This window comes from Ovis aries, chromosome 2, assembly GCF_016772045.2.
Source record: "Ovis aries strain OAR_USU_Benz2616 breed Rambouillet chromosome 2, ARS-UI_Ramb_v3.0, whole genome shotgun sequence".
NCBI lineage: Eukaryota > Metazoa > Chordata > Mammalia > Artiodactyla > Bovidae > Ovis > Ovis aries.
In genome coordinates, this window is record NC_056055.1 from 87,858,183 (window position 1) to 87,881,158 (window position 22,976).

At 37.9% G+C, this 22,976-nt stretch overlaps 1 protein-coding gene across 3 annotated transcripts in view; it reads left to right on the top strand.

The window, feature by feature from the left end:
• The window catches only part of DENND4C (DENN domain containing 4C), a 112,011-nt gene that overhangs the window by 74,415 nt on the left and 14,620 nt on the right, over positions 1-22,976 (top strand). For 2 of the 3 annotated variants that reach the window (XM_004004393.6, XM_027964567.3), the window contains 7 exons: positions 1,059-1,205; positions 5,597-6,750; positions 12,036-12,213; positions 13,038-13,147; positions 13,477-13,652; positions 20,797-20,979; positions 22,073-22,268. In XM_004004393.6, the coding sequence (XP_004004442.3) occupies positions 1,059-1,205; positions 5,597-6,750; positions 12,036-12,213; positions 13,038-13,147; positions 13,477-13,652; positions 20,797-20,979; positions 22,073-22,268 (2,144 nt within the window). Of the gene's footprint in view, positions 1-1,058; positions 1,206-5,596; positions 6,751-12,035; positions 12,214-13,037; positions 13,148-13,476; positions 14,713-20,796; positions 20,980-22,072; positions 22,269-22,976 lie in introns of those variants that run through there. The other variant, XR_009599253.1, reaches the window with a different exon arrangement.

The following is a 22,976-nucleotide window of genomic DNA, read 5'->3' on the forward strand; positions in this document are numbered from 1 at the left end:
ACCTCTATTATTTAAAAGTCTTATTTGATAATTTTGGTGATAGTGTTCAGAAATGTAAAGTCTGGGCTTATATTATATACTGTTATCTATGGGTTTCCCAGGTGGCGCTAGTGGTAAAGAACCTGCCTGCCAATGCAGGAGACCAAGAGAAGCACATTCGATCTCTGGGTCAGGAAGATCTCCTGGGAGAAGGGCATGGCAACCCATTCCAGTATTCTTGCCTGGAGAATTGCATGGACAAAGGACCCTGGCGGGCTACAGTCCATAGGGTTGCACTGAGTTGGACATGACTGAAATGACTTAGTACAAACTCTCTGTCATATATGATAGATTTTTGGTAGTCTCTGAATTTTAGAATTTAAGAGATTTTTAGAGACTCTGTAGGTGAGACCTCAGTTTTGTAGGAAAGTGCAACCCATCATGGTATTCATTTGCCAGTGTAAAGTAACTATTTCGTGACAGAACCAGGACAAAACTTTGAGTCATCAAACTTGTATTCCAGTGTACCTTGTATCTTAAAATGCTCTTTCAGTAGAAGTCCTTCACATATCTGAGTTGACATTTTTCATTTGTAAGTTCCAGTATAGTCTGTGTAGTTTTTCTTCTTTTAGGGTACTCACTGAGATAGAAATGTTTCTAGTAATCACTTTAAGAAAATATGGAGGAATATTTGGCTTTATAGTAACACAGTGTTCTTCTTGTCCTCTTACACAAAAGTTCCCTTTCTTTAATGGTGTCGCTTATTTTATGCTCCAGAATTATACAGAAGCAGGCCCCTCTCCTACTTGAGAAGTGATGAGGAATGTGACGAAAGGCCAGTCTTAATTGATTCACTCAGCAGTGTTCAAGTTAGAATTATGAATGCTAAAATAAAGCATTTATTTCAGTCAATACTGGCAACATTTATGGCATAAAATAAATCAGAATAAATCAGTAATAAAATAATCATGTATTCATCTCCACATAGAAAAAAAAGTCCATAAGATATATTTAAAAGTACTATTTCTGTTTAGTACTGGTGAAAATAGGAATGATAACGTCCAAATATTTTTTCCCAGAGGTGTGCAATGTCTCTGCTGTTGTGGCCAAACATTCTCAACCTAGTGCAGAGCCCCAGAGCCCTGCTGAACCTCCTGCGTGGGGCAGCAGTATTGTGAAAGTTCCATCTGGTATATTTGATATCAACGGCAGAAAAAGTAGCACTGGTAAGTCTTTACATTTATTAAATAATTTTCTTTTAATTAATTTATTATTTTTTTGTTGTACTGGGTCTTTGTTGCTACATGCAGACTTTTCTCTAGCTGTGGCAAGCTGGACACTACTCTCTAGTTGTATGCAGGCTTCTTATTGTTGTAGCTTCTCTTGTTGCTAAGAACAAGCTCTAGGATGCAGGCCTCAGTAGTTGCAGCACATGGGCTCAGTAGTTGCACTTCCTGGGCTCTGAAGTGTGGGCTCAATAGTTGCAGTACATGGATTTAGTTGCCTCTCGGCATGTGGAATCTTCCCACACCAGGTATCAAACCCGTGTCTCCTGCGTTGCAAGGCAGATTTTTAATCACTGGACCACCAGGGAAGTCCAACACTTTTGTTATTAAGTGTTTAAAACATACTTCTGTAGGTCCATGTGTGTCTTTAGTGACATTATAAATTGCTAACTTAATTGTAATGAACATGCTCAAGAGTCAGAAGTAATAAGCTGAATCCCGTAAATGGGCTAAAGAGGAAATTAAAAGATATTTAAAAATACTTCATGTTTAAAAGGAAGAGTATTAAATGTGTTTAGATGTTATTTGGAAAAGCTTTTTAAAAAAATAAGACTGCAGTCATGTATTCTGTAATTTTTTAAATTTTTCTTCATTTATGGCTGCACTGGGTCTTCACTGCTGTGTGCAGCTTTTCCCTAGTTGCGGTGAGCCGAAGCTGCTCTCCACTTGTGATGTGTGGGCATCTTCTTGTAGCAGCTTCTCTTGTTGCAGAGTCTTCTCTAGGACTCATAGGCTTTCAAACACGGGTTCAATAGTGGTGCATGAATTTGGTTGCTCTGCAGTATGTGGGATCTTCTCAGACCAGAGATCAAACCTGTCTCTCCTGCTTTGGCAGGTGGATTCTTAACCCTGGACTACCTGGGAAGTCCTGGAATACTTTTCTTATTGTCGTGCCTGTTCTGAGTTCTGTCCTCCTTTCTTATGGTTGATAATGAGAGAGGAACTGTGGGGTAGGCCTCATACTTATCCTGAACAGAGAGGCAATTATGTGGTCAAATTCCAATGGGCTTGTGCGTAGCAGGGTAATTCCTATACCTGAAAGGAAACAGAAGAAAAAGATTCATATCACTTAGATTCTACACAAAAATACCAGCGGGTCTTTAATTTTTGCCCAATTATTATAGGTACCCTGAGCGACTTCTTATTTATGATTGAGTCATACGTCATAGTGTTAGTTGCTTAGTTGTGTCCCACTCTTTGCAATCACATGGACTGTAGCCCACCAGGCTCCTCTGTCCCTGGAATTCTCCAGGTAAGAGTATTGGAGTTGGTTGCCACTCCTTGTCCAGGGGATTAATATTTGTAATGAGTAACTCTTATACTACTTTCAATTATGTTGTAGCCCTCCCAAATACCCGTAAGGCAGACATTTAGGTGTATGATTTTAAAAGACAATGAGATTGGCCTGTGTTAATTTGCACTTTGTTTGTAGTAGTTATAGTTCACTTCCCTAAAGTCAGTTGTCTTATTTGTAAGTATATCTGTTTGTGACTTCATAGAAGTTAAATTTGCTGAGCTTTTTAACCTGGAAATACTTCTCATTCCTGAAGTTTTTTTTTCTTTTAATTGTGATACCAATGTCTGTTATTTTGCAGGGGGTGAGGAGTTTTGTTCAAGAGGTAGAGCTAAATGTTTTTTTGAAAAAGTAATTGATATATATATATTTATAATCCTATTTTTCCAGTGTATTGATAGCAGATTAAAAAGAAAAAGGAGGGCAGAGTTTTCATCATCAAATGTTTAGAATCTTCTCAGAATATTGAAATGGACATAGTTTGGGGACTGGTGTGTTTTTTTTTTTTCTCTTTTTATTGATCTTATTTCCATGTTACATTTTGATGTAGAAAGAGTTACTCTATTAAGAAAGGAGGAAATGGAATGAGGCTTTTGCCAGTATGTCAAACATTTTAATTTATTTTAAGTATGTCAAACATTTTAACATATTTTAAGTCAAAGTCAATTTAAAATTCAACAAAACGTGCCACTAAACTCCCAGAAATAAGAACCAGTAAATTTGCAAAGATCTTTTCTAAAATATTGGTAAAATTTTTTTGAAGCAGATACAAACTTCAGAGTTACAAAACAGGCTAATTTAATTCCCCTAAAAGCTTTAAAAAATATCTCTAAATGCTTATTATTAGTTCTCTTTAGTTGATTGATTATGATTATTAGATACCAATTTGGAATATTAAAAAAATCTTTAAATGAATTTGAAAGATTAAAAAAGAAGACTTTATCAAAAACAACTTTTGTCCCAAACTCTAAGGTTTTTAAAAAACCAATGAGAATCTTAAATATGAATGCTTAGACTTAAGTTCTAATCCCAGTGAGTCTGTGGTAAAGAATCCATGTGCAATGCAGGAGACCCTGGTTTGATCCCTGGGTCGGGAAGATCCCCTGGAGGAGGTCATGCTGCCTAGAGAATCCCATGGACAGAGGAGCCTGGCAGGGCTACAGTTCATAGGGTCGCGCATGACTGAAGCAACTCAGCATGCACGCAGTGATGCAACTAGAGATAGTTTTTGGTCTTGGTATGGAAAAAATTACATGGTAGCAAGGAGTTAATGACTGCCTGCATCCCCTAAAGCTGGGGGAGGTTCCTATAGACACTTAATGAAACACGATTGATCTCTGTGAAGGCTGGGATCATGTCTGTTTTATTCTCCATTGTATTAGCACTTCATGTAGTGGGTGCTAGTAGGCATTCAGATACTTGTTGAAGGAATAAACTTAACAGAAAAAATTTTGGCTATTCAGATTTTATTAGGCTTCTTATCATTTGCTGATTCTAAGCACTCCATTCTAGATCCTTTTATTCAGTACTTTGGAGAAGTAAGACTTTGGCTATAGCAAATACGTAATCTGTGACTATGAACTTGCTTTGTGCAAAGTAGATTTCTGGTAAATACTTGTTGAATTAGGTATATGAAATCTAGGATAGAAGAGATTATTTCTTTTTCTGTCTGTTTAGCTGCTACATCGTGTCTAACTCTGCGACCCCATGGACTGTGGTGCACCAGGCTTCCCTGTCCTTCACTATCTCCTGGAATTTACTCAGACTCAAGTCCATTGAGTCGGTGATGCCATCTAATCATCTCACCCTTTATTACCCCTTCCCTCTTCTGCCCTCAGTCTCTCCCAGCATCAGGATCTTTTCCAGTGAGTCAGCTCTTCTCATCAGATAGCCAAAGTATTGGAGCTTGAGCTTCAGCTTCAGCCTCAGTCCTTCCAATGAATATTCAGGGTTGATTTCTTTAGGATTGATGGTTTGATCTCCTTGCTGTTCAAGGGATTCTCAAGAGAATTCTCCAGCACCACAATTAGAAAGCATCAATTCCTTGGCATTCAGCCTTCCTTATGGTTCAGCTATCATATCTGAACATGACTACTAGAAATAGTTTGCTTTGACTGTATGGATCTTTGTTGGCAAAGTGATGTCTCTGCTTTTTAATATGCTCTCTAGGTTTGTCAAAGCTTTTCTTCCAAAGAACAGGCGTTTTTAAATTTTGTGGCTGCAGTCACCATCCTCAGTGATTTTAGAGCCCAAGAAAATAAAGTCTGTGGCTATTTCCATTGTTTCTCCATCTATTTGCCATGAAATGGTGGGACGAGATGCCATGATCTTTGTTTTTTGAATGTTGAGTTTTAAGCCAGCTTTTTTACTCTCCTCTTATCCTCATTAAGAGGCTCTTTAGTTCCTCTTCACTTTCTGCCATTCAAGTGGTATCATCTGCATACCTAAAGTTGTTGGTATTTCTCCTGGCAGTCTTGATTCCAGCTTGTGATTCATCCATCCTGGCATTTCGTATGATGTACTCTGCATGTAAGTTAAATAAGCAGGGTGACAATATACAGCCTTGACGTACTCCTTTCCCAACTTTGAACCATTCCTTTGTTCTATGTCTGATTCGAACTGTTGATTCTTGACCTGCATACAAGCTCTGCTGTTTCTTTTTAGGTCTGCTGTTTAACACAATGTATTTCTTAAGTTGAATGTAAAACTCTTAAAATATAAAACATGTTTATAGATTATATTTATTAATAGGTGTGATATCTGTCAGTGAACAATACAGGTTTATACAGTATATATTACATGATCTTTTCTTAAAATGTGTATGTATATGCATAGAGGATAAAAGACATATTAGACATTAAAATGTTCTTAAAACACAGGGTCAAGCAGTGCTTTTGGACTTTTTCTGTATACCATCTAACCTTTCTGAATCTTTTACTCTATGTTCTCACTTTCAAAAATCAGGAAAAAACATTTTTTTAATAAAAGTTACATCAGAAAATAGATGTATTTTTAATACTGTATTTTCTCTTTTTAGGTAGTACATCAAATGTATTATTTTCTAGTCAAGATCCAGTTGAAGATGCCGTCTTTGGTGAAGTTATTAATCTCAAGAAGAATGGGGACAGAGGAGAAAAAAGACAAAGGCATTTTCCAGAGAGAAGCTGTAGTTTTAGTTCTGAAAGTCGAGCAGGAATGTTACTTAAGAAGAGCAGTTTGGATTTGAATTCAAGTGAAGTGGCTATCATGATGGGAGCAGATGCCAAGATTCTCACAGCACTGACAAGCCCTAAGACTTCTCCACTCCATAATGCAAGAGCCCACAGCTTTGGGAGTATTAGCTGCCATCCCGCTGACACTAGGACTCGTGTGTCTGAAAGCACTTGGGATTCGGAGCACCGATCATCGGTGTTAGAGATGCTTGAGGAAAGCCAAGAGTTGATGGAACCTGGGGTTGATGAAAATGTAGCTAAAGCTACTGTGACAAAGGATACGTGTGACAGTCTACAAAATGATAATGATCAGTCCAGAGACTCGAAAGCAGGATCCAGAGATCTAGCAAATAAGAGAAATAGCTTGTATGGTGTTGCTAAAGCTGTTGAGAGGGAAGATGTTGAAACTGGCCTAGATCCTTTGTCGCTTTTAGCCACTGAATGTATAGGAGAAAAAACTGATTCAGAAGAGAAGCTGTTTTCTCCAGTTATTGCACGTAATCTGGCTGATGAAATCGAAAGCTATATGAATCTAAAGAGTCCCTTAGGTAGCAAGTCCACTAGTATGGAACTCCATGGAGAGGGGAGCAGAGAGTCTGGTGCTACCGGTGCATTTGTTCACTCTTTAGAGAGGAGATCAAGCCTCCCTTTAGATCATGGTCCACCAGCACAGGAGAGCCCTGAAAGTGAAACGGGCTCCCCTGCAGTGTCCCGGTCTAAAACTCTGACGGGGCGTCTCAAGCAACAGACTCCCTCCAGGAGTCCTAAGGAGCGTTCAACTTCTTTATCAGCACTGGTCCGTTCTTCACCGCACGGCTCGTTGGGTTCTGTGGTAAATTCTTTGTCAGGGCTAAAGCTGGACAATATCCTCTCAGGACCCAAGATGGATGTGCTAAAATCTGGCATGAAACAAGCAGCAACAGTAGCCAGTAAGATGTGGGTAGCTGTAGCGTCTGCCTACAGCTACTCAGATGACGAGGTGAGAGTGCTTTATGTGCGTCCTCTCCCTGATGTTGCAGTGTTTGGAGTATTTTTTTAATATATGAATTATTATTTAGAGTTTTCTGGTAATTTTGTTTTTTAATATCTTTAAACATGCATATCCTACTTCTTTCTTGAAATGACTCAAGTATACATGTAAGGAATTTAATAATGAAGAAATAGAATATCAGGACTACTTTATAATTCCACAGCTCAGTCTAAGCTAACACATTGTCTATTTAGTTGAAAGAATTAATGATTAATTAATTGATTATTAATTGATCTAATAGTAATGCCATGTTGTATTTGCATATCACTTCACTTTTTTTAAGTGGAGGATAATTGCTTTATAATGTTGTGGTGGTCTCTGATGTACATACATCATTGTGAGTCACTGTGTTTTTTTATATATATATTTGGGCTTCCCTGATAGCTAAGTTGGCAAAGAATGTGCCTGCAATGCAGGAGAGCCTGGTTCGATTCCTGGGTCAGAAAGATCCACTGGAGAAGGGATAGGCTACCCACTCCAGTGTTCTTGGGCTTCCTTTGTGACTCAGCTGGTAAACAACTGCCTGCAGTGCAGAAGACCTGAGTTTCATCCTTGGGTTGGGAAGATCCCCTGGAGAAGGGAAAGGCTACCCACTCCAGTATTCTGGCCTGGAGAATTCCCTGGATTACATACAGTCCATGGGGTTGCAAAGAGTTGGACACGACTGAGTGACTTTCACTTCACATATATATGTGTATGTATATATATAGCTAGCAAGAAGCTGCTAGATGACACAGGGAGCCCAGCCTGGCAATTTAGGACAACCTAGAAGTGTGGACGGGAGTGGGGCAAGGGTCAAGATGGAGGGGATATATATATATAGTTACATATACTATATATGTTATATATGTATAATTATATAATTTATATATAAATTTTATGTATTTATATATTTTATATATATATCTCCCTTCCATCTTGAGCCTCCCCCTGCTCCCCGCCACACCTCTGGGTTGTCACAGAGTTCCAGGCCGTCTCCCTATGTCACTTAGCAGCTTCCTGCTAGTTACACTTTACACATGAGAGCATATATATGTCAGCGCTACTTTCTCAATTTGCCCCACCCTCTCTTTCCCCCACTGTGTCCACCAGTCTGTTCTACATATGTCACTTCACTTTTTAAATAACTTTAGCTGCTGTTATTTCTTTAAGATACAAAAGTCAATCTACAGCTCAATTTGTAGATTTCATACTGCATAAGTAAAGCTGCTGACTTTTTATTGAAGTTAAGTTGATTTTACGATACTGCATTAGTTGATTTTATAATACTGTATTAGTCTTAGGTGTACAGCATAGTGCACATTATATTCTATTATAGGTTATTACAAGATATTGGGTATAATTCCCTGTTACAGACAGTAAATTCTTTTTGTTGTTTTCCTTTTAATTTTTGCATACTTTGTAGACTGTTACATTTTTTTATAGTATCATAACACATTTACAGGAGACTTGGAAAATTATAAAACAAAGTTATATATAGTTCCACTGTATAATACAATTATTTTTAGGTAGATAAATTAAGATTTTTAAATAGAGTTTCAGTATCAAACTTCAGTCAAAAATTAATAGAATGAATAGAAAAGTAGAAGGGAAGAGCAGATCTGAAAAGCACTATGAACCCATTGAAGATAATGATGATTTCTACGGTTTTCACACAACAACAGGATACAAATTCTTTTCAAGTTTCCGTAGACTGTAAGCCAGGAGACCCTGGAACATATCCAGTGACATAAAACAAGGTGCAAACATTTCATGGTCTAATGTAAATTGAAGGCATACAGGATCTGTCCTCTTTCAGTTCAGTTGCTTAGTCGTGTTCTACTCTTTGCAACCTCATGAACTTCAGGACGCCAAGCCTCCCTGTCCATCACCAATTCCTGGACTCCACCCAAACCCATGTCCATTGAGTCGGTGATGCCATCCAAACATCTCATCCTCTGTCGTCCCCTTCAGTCTTTCCCAGCATCAGGGTCTTTTCAAATGAGTCAGCTCTTCACATCAGATGGCCAAAGTATTGGAGTTTCATCTTCAGCATCAGTCCTTCCAATGAACACCCAGGACTGATCTCCTTTAGGATGGACTTGTTGGATCTCCTTGCAGTCCAAGGGACTCTCAAGAGTCTTCTCCAACACCACAGTTCAAAAGCATCAATTCTTCGGTGCTCAGCTTTTTTTATAGTCCAACTCTCACATCCATACATGACCACTGGAAAAACCATAGCCTTGACTGGATGGACCTTTATTGGCAAAGTAGTATCTCTGCTTTTTAATATGCTGTCTAGGTTGGTCATAACTTTCCTTCCAAGGAGTAAGCATCTTTTAATTTCATGGCTGCAATCACCATCTTCAGTGATTTTGGAGCCCAGAAAAGCAAAGTCAGCCACTGTTTCCGCTGTTTCCCTATCTATTTCCCATGAAGTGATGAGACCAGATGCCATGATCTGTTTTCTGAATGTTGAGCTTTAAGCCAACTTTTTCAGTCTCCTCTTTCACTTTTATCAAGAGGCTCTTTAGTTCTTCTTCACTTTCTGCCATAAGGGTAGTGTCATCTGCATATCTGAGGTTATTGATATTTCTCCCAGCAGTCTTGATTCTAGCTTGTGCTTCCTCCAGCCCAGCGTTTCTCATGATGTACTCTGCATATAAGTTAAATAAGCAAAGTGACAATATACAGCCTTGACGTACTCCTTTTCCTATTTGGAACCAGTCTGTTGTTCCATGTCCAGTTCTAACTGTTGCTTCCTGACCTGCATACAGATTTCTCAAGAGGCAGGTCAGGTGGTCTGGTATTCCCATCTCTTTCAGAATTTTCCAGTTTATTGTGATCCACACAGTCAATGGCTTTGGCATAGTCAATAAAGCAGAAATAGATGTTTTTCTGAAACTTTCTTGCTTTTTCGATGATCCATCGGAGGTTGGCAATTTGATCTCTGGTTCTTCTGCCTTTTCTAAAACCAGCTTGAACATCTGGAAGTTCATGGTTCACATATTGCTGAAGTTTGGCTTGGAGAGTTTTGAGCATTACTTTACTAGCGTGTGAGATGAGTACAATTGTGCGATAGTTTGAGCATTCTTTGGCATTACCTTTCTTTGGCATTGGAATGAAAACTGACCTTTTCAAGTCCTGTGGCCACAGCTGAGTTCTCCAAATTTGCTGACATATTGAGTGCAGCACTTTCACAGCATCATCTTTCAGGATTTGAAAGAGCTCAGTTGGAATTCCATCACCTCCGTTAGCTTTGTTCGTACTGATGCTTCCTAAGGCTCACTTGACTTCACATTCCAGGATGTCTGGCTCTAAGTGAGTGTGAGCGATCACACCATCATGATTATCTGGGTCGTGAAGATCTTTTTTGTATAGTTCTTCTGTGTATATCTTCTGCTTCTGTTAGGTCAGTACCATTTCTGTCCTTTATTGAGCCCATCTTTGTATAAAATGTTCCCTTGGTAACTCTAATTTTCTTGAAGAGATCTCTAGTCTTTCCCATTCTATTGTTTTCCTCTGTTTCTTTGCATTGATTGCTGAGGAAGGCTTTCTTATCTCTCCTTGCTATTCTCTTACCATTATGGAATTGTGTTAGAAATCAATATCAAAAGGTATTTGAAAATACCCTACATATTTTCAAGTGCAATGTGACATTTACCCAGAGAGATCTTTGGCTTAGCCATTGAAATCCTCATTAAAGTTAAAAGACTGAAAAAATACAGAGTGATTGCAGAGAAAAAAGCATTTAAATGAGAATATTAGTATCAAAATGAGAAATCTCAAAGATACTTTAAAAACCTATGTAATTGGGAATTAAATGTCTGCTTTTAAATGATGGGTGTATCAAAGAAGCTATAACAAGGAAAATTAGAAAATATTTGTAACATAATAATGAAAGAGAGTTTACTAGACTTTGTTGCATGTAGCTGAAGCTATTCCATGCAACTAAATACAACATGGAATTTTGAATAAAGTGTGAAAACAAATAATAGACACTAGCATAAAATTTTGTGAAATTTGAACAAAATCTATACTTTTGTTAATACTGTATCATGTTAATTCCCTTAGTTTTTTTAAACCACATACTATTTCTTAGACAGTAAATTCTTGTTGCTTATCTATTTTATGTAAAGTAGTTTGTATGCATTAAATCCATGACCCTGATTTGTCCCTGTCCCCTTACTCTTTGGTAACCGCCAGTTTGTTTTCTGTTTCTGTGAGTCTGTTTCTGTTTTGTATATACATTCATTTGTGTTACTTACAGATTCCACATATGAATGATATCATACACCATTGCTCTTTCTCTTACTTATTTCACTAGCCATAATACGTAGTCCATCCATGTTGCTGCAGATGGCAATTTTTCATTTATTCTAAATGACTGAGTAACATTCCATTGTGTGTGTGTGTGTTTATCACATCTGCATGATCCTGTCATCTGTCGATAAGCACTTGGGTTGCTTCCATGTCTTGGCTATTTTATATAGTGCTGCTATGAGCCTTGGGGTGCCGGTCTCTTTTTGAATTAGTGTTTCTGTTTTTTCTGGATGTATACCCAGAAGTAGTTTTATAATAAGGAAGGCATATACATCTTCTTTAAAGCAAAAATTAAAAAGGAAACTGCTTAGTGAAATGTTTTCTGTCTTAAAGCATCAGCAATCACTTAAAGCATTATAGTCACTCTAATCAACAATTACAGTGTTCAGAACTTTGTTCATGTTTTACTCCTTTAATAAAGATGGTTGTTTTCAGAATAATCATATTGCCAACAAAAATTCTCACAATTATCTGATTTTAATGTGCTCATATTACCCACATTTTTCAGATAACATAATTAAAAAGGAAGTTGAGTCATTTCTGTAGGATCACAGTATGTAATGGGGAACCAAGATCACAGTGTGGCTCTCTTGACTCTTAAGCCCCTACTCTGTTTGTACTGTGGTCTCTGATTACATTGGACGCAGCAAGCTCCTAGAGTTCTTTCATTTTATAGTTTGAATATTGGATAAACCCCACAGTCCTAATATATACTAGGGTCGCAGCATGATCTTGAGGCATAGGTCATTGCTTGAATGTCTTAAGAGTATGGAAGAGAAATTCCAAATAATAGAAAGAGGTCAAGGTTTCAGAACGTATGGTGATGATTTAAGAATTATAGATGAATTTAATTCTGAAAGGATAGAGTGAATATATTCTCATTGGAGAAGATCTTATGTATGTATGTGGGATTTTATTTTTTCCAATTAAAGGAGGAAACAAATAGAGATTACAGTTTCCCAGCTGGCCTTGAAGACCATATTTTGGGAGAGACTATATCACCTAATATGAGTATCTCAGGGTTGGTCCCCAGTGAACTTACCCAGAGCAACACCAGCCTCGGCAGTAGTAGCAGCAGTGGAGATGTAGGAAAACTGCATTACTCACCAGGTAAGGGGGAGGATTGTCCTCTTCTGATTTATATGCCCATAATTCTTATCCCTGTACCATACACACAGTAAGCCCCATTTGTCGAGATGATCGGATAGATTTGTGTATAGCCATACCATATTAACCACTGTTATTTTATAAGATCTTAAAGTACTGTGTGGAATCAAACTGTGGCTTCCCTGGTGGCTGAGTGGTAAAGAATCTGCCTGCAGTGCCGGAGATGTGGGTTCAGTTCCTGGGTTGGGAAGATCCCTTGGAAAAGGAAATGGCAACCCACTCCAGCATTTTTGCCTGGGAAATCCACTGAGTTTATTTTTATTTATGTATATTTGTGGATTGTATCATTAGTTCTCAAACTTTAGTGTATCTCAGAATCACCTGGGATATTTGTTTATAAGTATATACAAATATCCAAGCCCTAGGCTAAAACTTTTGAGACTTAATCTGTGGAATGGGACTTTAAGAATATATATATTTTGACCAGCTTTACAGGTGAATCAGTTATTTACTAGAGTTTGAGAATTTCTTTGCTAAGTTTCTGAAATCTCCTAGTTCTGTGTTATTTTTTTAATTGTAATTTTATTCACTTTTTCCAACTTTTTATTATGAGAAATTTCCAATACTTTAAAAAGTTGAAAGAATCATATAGTGAACAATCATATATTTCCCACCTAGATTTAATTAACTATTGTTAAATGTACATAAGTACATTTTGATACTAAACCATTTGAAAATAAATTGTAGACTTCATGGTGTTTCCCCCTAAATATGCATTTCCAAAGAATAAGGACATACATAATGTGTGTTATGATGTTTCTCTCTAGGTGAACTTCCATTTCCAAGAGGCATAAAAGGGCAGGAATTTGAAAAGTCAGATCATGGTTCTTCTCCAAACACCAGCATGTCCAGCATCTATCAGAACTGTGCAATGGAGGTAAAAGTTCTATATTCAGCCCATAATAAAGTGTCAGTAAACGTATTTTTATTTCAGAGTGGCATTTTAACAGAATTCTATGATACCTTTATGGACAGAATAATAAAATAAGTCATTTTGTTGAATTTCCTTGGTGTCTTATGTAAACAAGGCAATAAGCTAGTAGTTTTACCTATAAAGGAATTGTTCTGTTATTAATTTTAAATGTGACCACAGAATAAATACAATTCTATGTTTGTCTCAAGAGGATGAACTGTTAAGAGTATGAAGACTGTTAAGACCACTATTCACTGTAGTGGTTTTCAGTGTGGGTGTTCTTCTGCTCTTAGGTTTTGATGTCAAGCTGTTCACAGTGCAGAGTTTGTGGCGCTTTAGTTTATGATGAAGAAATTATGGCTGGATGGACGGCAGATGATTCAAATTTGAATACAGCCTGTCCCTTCTGTAAAAGCAACTTCTTGCCTCTTCTCAATATAGAATTTAAAGACTTGAGAGGCTCTGCAAGGTTAGTATTGTAAAAGCTCCCTTAGAGAGGTAAGTGCCCTCTAAAAGGCGGAGGAGTGAAGTAGTCATGTGTGCTCCAGGTGTTCCTTTCCTTGTCCCCCTTCATTTTCAGTGTTTGAGAGAAAATACTAATATTGTAGGAGGCTGTTCTTCCATGTTATTTAACAAATGATTATTATTAATAGTTAATTTTTGGAGCTAAACTTTATAGGTTATATATCAGTTATTATAAATTTAAAATTCTAACATTAGTTATTAATTTAATATTTCTGCCTTAATGACCTTGATTACGTGCTCTGGAGCCTCCCCCGCACCACCACCACCAAAAAAAAAAAAAGGGAAGGAAAAAAAAAAGGAAAGGGACTTTAACTCTTCTCTTAACTTGTTGCCCCTTTATAGTGGTGCTCTGTAATGTGAAATGACTAATTCTAGGCATTAGAAAAGAGATTAACTGATCTATAATCAGTCATTAAGTAATTGAGAGTTTGGTAACTGTTTGCTGACCTAAGTACTTATAATTTTTTTTTCTTCTTATGGTGATTGTAAATGGTATTGTTTTCTCAGTTCCCCTTTCTGCTAGCTCATTAGTATATAGAAATGCAACAGGTTTTTATTGGTTTTATGCCCTGCAACTTCACTAATTTATTACTAATAGTTTTTTGGTGGATTCTTTAGGGTTTTCTAGATATAAAATCATGTCACCTGCAGACAATGAGTTTTACTTATTCCTTTCTAAATTGGATGGCTTTGTTTCCTCTTTTTTGCCTAATTTCTGTGGCTAGGAGTTCTGTGTTATGTTTCAGCTTTTCACCTTTGATAATGATGTTAGCTGGGGACTTGTCATATATAACCTTTATTATGTTGAGGTATATTCCTTCTATATCCACTTTGTGGAGAGTTTTTATTATAAATGGATGACTGGTTTTGTCAGCTGCTTTTTCTGCACCTGTTGAGATGATCATATTTTTTATCCTTCATTTTGTTAATGTATGTATTACATTGATTAATTTGCAGATGTTGAACCATCCTTGCATCCCATGGACAAATCCCACTTGATCACGGTATATGATCCTTTTAATGTATTGTTGCATTTGGTTTGCTGGTATTTGGTTGAGGATTTTTGCATCTTTGTACATCAGAGATACCAGCCTATGGTTTTCTTACTTTGTATGGTCTTTATCTGATTTTGGCATCTGGGTGATGTTGGCCTTGTAAAATGAGTTAGAAAGTATTCCCTCCTCTTGAATTGTTCAGTATAGTTTGAAAACAATAGGTATTAAATCTATAGATGTTTGGTAGAATTCATTTGTGACACTGCCTGGTCCTGGCCATTTGTTTTTTAGAGGCTTTTTGATTACTGCTTCAGACTGTGCTAACAATGAATCAGTTCAAATCTTCTCTTCATGATTCAGTCTTGGTAGGTTGTACAAGTCCAAGAATTTGTACATTTCTTCTAGGTTGTCCTGTTTGTTGGTATATAGCTGGTTTTTAAAATATTCTTATAATCCTTTGTATTCCTCTGGTGCCCTTTGTTATTTTCGTTTCTGATTGTATTTATCAGAGCCTTCTCTTAGTCTAGCTAAAGATTTGTCTGTTGTGTTTATCTTTTTAAGAACTAGCTGTTAGTTCCACTGATACTTTCTGTTGTCATTTTAGTCTCACCCATTGGTGGCTCAGAGGTTAAAGCGTCTGCCTCCAATGCGGGAGACCCGGGTTCGATCCCTGGGTAGGGAAGATGCCCTGGAGATGGAAATGGTAACCCACTCCGGCATTCTTGCCTGGAGAATCCCATGGACGGAGAAGCCTGGTAGGCTATAGTCCATGGGGTCGCAAAGAGTCAGACATGACTGAGCGACTTCATTTTCCCTTTCATTTATTTCCACTCTGATCTTTACCATTTATTTCTTTCCTTCTACTGACTTTGGGGTTTGTTTGTTCTTCTTCTTACATTATTTTTGGCTGTGCCCTGTGATTTGTGGGATCTTAGTTCCCTGACTAGGCATCCAGCTTTGGGCCCCGGCAGTGAAAGCGCAGAGTCCTGACCATTGGACCACCAGGGAACTCCCTGTTCTTTTTCTGGTTCCTTTATGTGTAAGGTTAAGTTGTTTATTTCAGATTTCTCTTGTTTCTGGAAGCAGGCCTGTATTGCTCTAGACTTCCCTCTTAGTACTGTTTTTGCAACATCTCATAGATTTTTGGTATGTCATATTTTCATTTGTCTTCAGGTAGATTTTTGTTTCTCTTTTGATTTCTTCATTAAACCAGTGTTTCAGTAGCATATTGTTCATTAGCCACATATTTGTGATTTTTTTTCAGCTTTCTTATAGTTGATTTCCAGTTCCGTACCACTGTGATTAGAAAAGAGAACTTCATATGATTTCAGTCTTTTATTTATTAAGTTTTATTTACTTATTGAGCATTGTTTTCTGTCTCAGCATATGGTGTATCCTTGAGAAAGTTCCATGTATACTTGAGAAGAATGTGTATTCTAATGCATTTGGATGGAATGTTCTATATAAATTTATCAAATTCTTCTGATCTTAGGTTTCATTTAAGGTTGCTTTCCTCTTTGTCTGGATGATCTATCCATTGATGTATTAAATGGGGTATTAGAAAGTCTCTTACTGTGTTAGTCAGTTTCTCTCTTTAGATCTGGTACTTTTTAATATATTTTGGTGTTGCTAGATAATAATATGGTGCATATATATTAATAATATGTCTTCTTGATGAATATTATTTATCATTCAGTTCAGTTCAGTCGCTCAGTCGTGTCTGACTCTTTGCGACCCCATGAATCACAGCACGCCAGGCCTCCCTGTCCATCACCAACTCCCGGAGTTCACTCAGACTCACATCCATCGAGTCAGTGATGCCATCCAGCCATCTCATCCTTGGTCGTCCCCTTCTCCTCCTGCCCCCAATTCCTCCCATCATCAGAGTCTTTTCCAATGAGTCAGCTCTTCACATGAGGTGCCCAAGTACTGGAGTTTCAGCTTTAGCATCATTCCCTCCAAAGAAATCCCAGGGCTGATCTCCTTCAGAATGGACTGGTTGGATCTCCTTGCAGTCCTCGGGACTCTCAAGGGTCTTCTCCAACACCACAGTTCAAAAGCATCAATTCTTCGGCGCTCGGCCTTCTTCATAGTCCAACTCTCACATCCATACATGACTACTGGAAAAACCATAGCCTTGACTAGATGGACCTTAGTTCAGCAAAGTAATGTCTCTGCTTTTCAATATGCTGTCTAGGTTGGTCATAACTTTTCTTCCAAGGAGTAAGCGTCTTTTAATTTCATGGCTGCAATCACCATCTGCAGTGATTTTGGAGCCCAAAAAAATAAAGTCTGACACTGTTTCCACTGTTTCCCCATCTATTTCCCATGAAGTGATGGGACCAGATGCCATGATCTTCATTTTCTGAATGTTGAGATTTAAGCCAACCTTTTTACTCTCCTCTTTTACTTTCATCAAGAGGCTTTTAGTTCCTCTTCACTTTCTGCCATAAGGGTGGTGTCATCTGCATATCTGAGGTTAATAAATGATAAATATTTATCATTATTTACTATCCATTTTTGTCCTTTATTGCCTTTTTTTGGTTTGAAGTCTGTTTTGTCTGATAAGGGTAGGTCTGTACCCACTTTCTTTTGGTAGCAGTTTTCTTGGAGTATCATATTCTTTTCCTTCACACGTAGTCTACATTTGTCCTTGGAGCTGAGGTGAGTCTTCTAGAGATAGCAAGTCATCGGGTGTTGTCTTATGTGGAAGTTTTGCTTTTCTTTTTTATCATTATTTTTATACAATTTTTATTTTCCATTTACAGTTACTACAGAATATTGACTGTATTCCTCATGTTGTACAATACATCCTTGAGCCTATCTTATACCTAGTCATCCCAGATACTCTTTGCTTTATAGAGTATTCTCTCTGTTGAATAATTTCATTTCTGAGATTGAACTGCCTGAATTTCCTTTTAGCTTAACTGAGTTTCTTTATTACAGCTATTTTGCATTATCTTAATCAGTTAGATTGCAATATTTATAGCTTTAAGTTTGGGTTCTGGGGGAGTGTAATTTTTTGTATGTGTGAGGAGGATACATGTTACTCTGGTGCTGCATGATGCTTGATGAGTTGTTCCCCCTGCCAACATATTTGAAGTACTGAACACCTTTCTGCTTGATTCTGACAATTCAACTGGTCAAAAAATAGAGGCCTCTTGTTCTCCAGTAGGTGGTGGTATATTAACAGCACAAGTCTTTGGATCCTCTTAACTGAACTGCCTCTATTATATTTGAGTTTGCACTTTCACACTCCACTGCCTCTGTCAGAGGTGTGGCCTTGTGACCTCGTTATTGCTTTTTGGGCCTTGGGGTCATTGGTGCTTCGCTGCTGCCAGTGTTGCTGGGGTCTTACGACCTGGTGCGTTGGGATGATGAGCTCTTCCCCCTTGTCTGGAATCCCCTGGGTTGCAGGCTCTGCCACTGCTGGTAGTGGTCATCTGATTTTCTAAGGTTCGTGGGCTCCACTGGCGTGGGAAGGTGGGGCAGGGGGCCAGAGTTGTGAGTTCCTCAGTGGCCAGAGGGATGAGGTCCAAAGCCCCTTTGCCACTCGCTGCTGCCTCTGGGAAGCTGGCGTTGTGTGCACTTGCCTCCACTGCTGCTGGGCTTTCTGAGGCTGCCGACTCAGCTTGCCAGAGCAGAAAGCCAAGACTGGAGGCTGTGCTTGTGCTTCTCCTTCAGTTTCGCCTCCGCTGTGTGTTCTGGTCCATCCACCTTTAGATGTACAGGTGTGTGGGAATCTCCAGTGTGTTAGACAGAGGTACCTTTGTTGCATTGTTGATGTTTTACTGCTTGTAAATTGAAGGGGCAAGATAAAGGTAGCTTTCCACTGTGCCATTTTGCAGATGTCACTTGCTTTTACTCATTTTTGTATTTAGTTTTCTTTTTCTTGTTGATCTGTCTTGACTATTCTTTTTTTTTTTTTTTTCTTGGCTGCACCATGCCACTTGTGGGATCTTAGTTCCCTGACCAGGGATGGAACCCAGGCCCTAGGCAGTGAGAGTTCAGTTCAGTTCAGTCGCTCAGTCGTGTCCGACTCTTTGTGACCCCATGAATCACAGCACACCAGGCCTCCCTGTCCATCACCAACTCCCAAAGTTCACTCAGATTCGCGTCCATCGAGTCAGTGATACCATCCAGCCATCTCATCCTCTGTCGTCCCCTTCTCCTGCCCCCAATCCCTCCCAGCATCAGAGTCTTTTCCAATGAGTCAACTCTTTGCATGAGGTGGCCAAAGTACTGGAGTTTCGGCTTCAGCATCATTCCCTCCAAAGAAATCCCAGGGCTGATCTAGAAGTACAGAGTCCCAACTACTAGACTGGTAGGGAAATCCTGTCTTGAATATTCTTGATGTTAATTCCTTGAAGGGAAATGACCAGTTTTGATGTTATTATCATGCATTAGTTTTCCACCTTATGATTTGTGCATTTGAAATCTTTTTAAACAAGATTCCGAAGATTCCCATCTATAGTACATGAAAATCTCTTCCTAATGTTCTTCTGTTACCTTTATATTTTCCCTGTGGTATTTAGGTTTTAAATACATCTGTAGTCTACGTTTGTATATGATCATAGAGATCCAGGCTTATTTTTCTCCATATAATGAGCCAGTTTTACATCCGTCCTTCATTAATATTATATGTAGTATCACCTTTATCATATATCAAGTTCCTATGTATACCTCACTCTGGTTTTGTGTTCTGTCAATACTGTATTATTTTTATTACTATATTTATGTTATGTCTGGTTGGTAGGGTAAGTTCCCCCTTTGGAAATTTCTTATAGTTATTTGGTTATGCATATAAAACTTTAGAGTAACTTTGAGTCCTCCCCCACAGAAAAAGTCCACCTTAAGTTTTCATGGGATTCAAATAGATTTGTAGCTTAATTCTGAGGAAATGGACATCTTTAGTATTATTCTCCTATGAGCATGGTATGTATCTCCCTGTTTTAGATCTTCTTTTAATAGAGTTTTAAATTATTCTCCTTAAATTTTGTACTTTTTTGTTAATTGTGTTTCTTAAGCTTTTGTGGAATATAAACCAGCATTATTAATCTTCCTCCCCAGTATGCCATTATGGAAAATTCCTACTTATGGCCAAGTTTAATTAAAGATTTTTTTTTTTATAGTACACCCAAATATCCACCCCTGTATTCTTAGTTAATTTACATTGCTTGCTTTATCACCTATCTATTCTTCCATCCTTCCACCAGTCCATCTTATATTTTTATTTGTTTAAAATAAGATGTAGATAGGGGGGAGGGGGTTGGAATTCCCTGGCAGTCCAGTGGTTAGGGCTCTGTGCTTTGCAGGAAACATAGGTTCAGCCCTGGTCAGGGAACTAAAATCCTTGCATGCTTCTCAGTATGGCCTATTAGTAATAATAATATGTAGTAATATTATATTATTAATAATAAAAATACCTTTCCCCCAAGGACTTGAGCATTCATATCATTAACAAGAGTTCAGTATTTATTTACAGTTTTTTTTCATTTAAGGTAAATTTGATTTCTGCAAATCAAGATACAGAACATTATTATGACTTCAGAAAGCACTCTTTATGTCCCTTGCAAGGCAAAGCTCTCACCCCATCCCCACCCAGAAGGAAAAAGAAAGAAGATGAAAATAAATTACTGAATTAATAGAGGGGAGAGAGAATGACTAAAGACAAAAATGGAGATTCTTAAGCAGGGGGAAGGGTATTATAAATAGTTATAGGTTAATACATGTTAAAATGCTATTCTTTATTTTTTTAACTAAAAAAATTAATGAAATATTTTGCTTTCCAACTTCCTTCATAGCTTTCTTTAGTGTCTCTCAAAAACTGAAGGGATCTTGTATTGAACTATAGTGACCTGCTCTGGATCTTTTCATTTGAAAAGTTTCAGACAAGAGAAGAAGAGAGAATGAGAGCAAGAGTGTGTGTATGTGTGTGTTTGAAATAGGCAGTATTTCTATGGATTTGTATAATTCATTAGTGAGTATTTTACTATACAGTGATTGTAAATATGATGACATTTGGAGGATTCTAGGATTTTTATAGACTTTTTTATACTTTCTTTTTTTTTTTTTGGACGGGTCCATATTTAGCTTTTTCTTGAAACCAAGTACCTCTGGTGACAGTTTACAAAGTGGCAGCATTCCATCGGCAAGTGAACCTTTGGAGCACAAACCCATATCCAGTTCAGCAGAACCTGACCTGATCAACTTTATGGATTTGCCAAAACATAACCAGACCATTACTGAAGAAACAAGCTCTGCAGTTGAATCAAGGTAGCATAGAATTCAGAGAACTCTCCATAAAAAATGGGGTGCCCCTGTAAAAATTTCATCTTTAAATACAACCTGGCTGACATAGACATAAGTTCTGGCATTTTTAATAATGTAACTTTAAAGACTATCCACTCCCATATTCTGGCCTGGAGAATTCCATGGACTGTATAGTCCATGGGATTGCAGAGTCAGACACGACTGAGTGGTTTTCACATTGTTTAAATATCTAATGAATGAATCTAATGATAAACCATTTTTAATACTGTTTAATGTTTTACAGTGGTCTTTTCCAAAAATGAACTTCCCAACAGTAAAAAGTATTTTCCCTTTCAGTGTAGTCATTGCCAGTTTCCAGATATATACTCTCTTTACAGTGAAGTATACCTTTAACTCTTAAATATTGATTCAAGTATTTATTGAGAGCCTATTGTATGCTCAGCATTATGCTAAACACTAAAAATAAAAATGTAAATAAAATCTGACCTCTGTTCTTAGGTGGGTCATGGCCTGAAAGTGAAAGTCATTCAGTCTTGTCCGACTCTTTGCAGCCCCATAACTACACAGTCGATGGAATTCTCCAGGCCAGACTACTGGAGTGGGTAGCCTTTCCCTTCTTCAGGGGATTTTCCTAACCCAGGGATCAAACCTAGGTCTTCCGCATTGCAGGCAGATTCTTTACCAGCTGAGCCACAAGGGAAACCCAGGTCATGGCCTAGTAGAGATTAAATACTTGACAGTGAATCTACATTACTTACTTGGATGCATTATACATACTTCCAGGTGATTTTGTTTAATAAAGGTAAAATAATGTTTGAATAGAGCACATGAATGGGCACTTAGTCTTTTAAAAATAATACCATAATACTTAACCATATACCCTCTTCCTACCCTTCATCAGATCATCCACTTCATCCTGTTTTTCTGACTGATTTTACAGAAATACCTGAAGAAAAGTTAATTCCTATAAGGCAGTACTGACTCTTCTCAGATATATTCAGTACACTCAAAATTTATTGTAGAAAATACTCTAGCTCTACAGATTTAGATTGTTTAAACCAATCTAACCACAGCATTTCTTCTTCATTTTTTTAAGTGATGAAATAATGAAAGCCAGCGGAGATGTCCAAACTATGAAAGTTTCACCTGTGCCTAATAGTTTATCAAAACGAAATGTGTCTTTGACTAGAAGTCACAGTGTTGGAGGTCCCTTGCAAAATATGGACTTTTCCCAGCGACCATTTCATGGCATTTCAACAGTTAGTCTTCCAAACAGTCTGCAGGAATTTGTGGTATGTAACAACATTATAATTATGCTGTGTGTTCATGTAAGTATTTATTAAAATAGCATCTTCTTCTGTAATAGGTTTTTTTAATCACGTGAAAAGTGATACATTTTCATAAGCAGGCTAAGAACTTTCAGATTTCAAAAATGTACATAAATAAACAGAGGAGTGTAGTGAGTCCTTCGGTGGCACCATCCAGCTTCAGTGATTTTCAGCTTACAACATTTTTCTGTCACGTGTGCCCTCATTCAGTTCTTCTGTAGATCCATCTGAAGCAAGTTTCAAACGTAGACTCCATTTGTCAGTATTTCAGTGTTTATCTCTAAGAGATAAGGACTCTTAAAAACGTAATGCCGTTGGTTCAGTCATTAGGATTCCGCACTCCCGATGCAAGGGGTGCAGGTCGGTCCCTGGTCAGGTAGTTACCATCTCACTTGCCACACAGTGCGGCCAAAGGTCAAACAAACAAAAAAGTGCCATTATCAAACCCAGGAAATAACCAATGCTATCAGGGTCATTCAGTCTTCGTTCGAATCTCTAGTGGTTTCAACAGTGTCAAGTATGTGTGCTTTGCAGCTTGAGGAACCAGGATCAAATAATGCTTTGTGGCTGGTGATCTGCTTTCTGGTCTTTTTAAATCTATAGACTCCTTTTTCCCTTGCAGTTTATTTGTTGAATACAACCCTGTAAGTTGGTAATTGCAGCCTGAAGCTT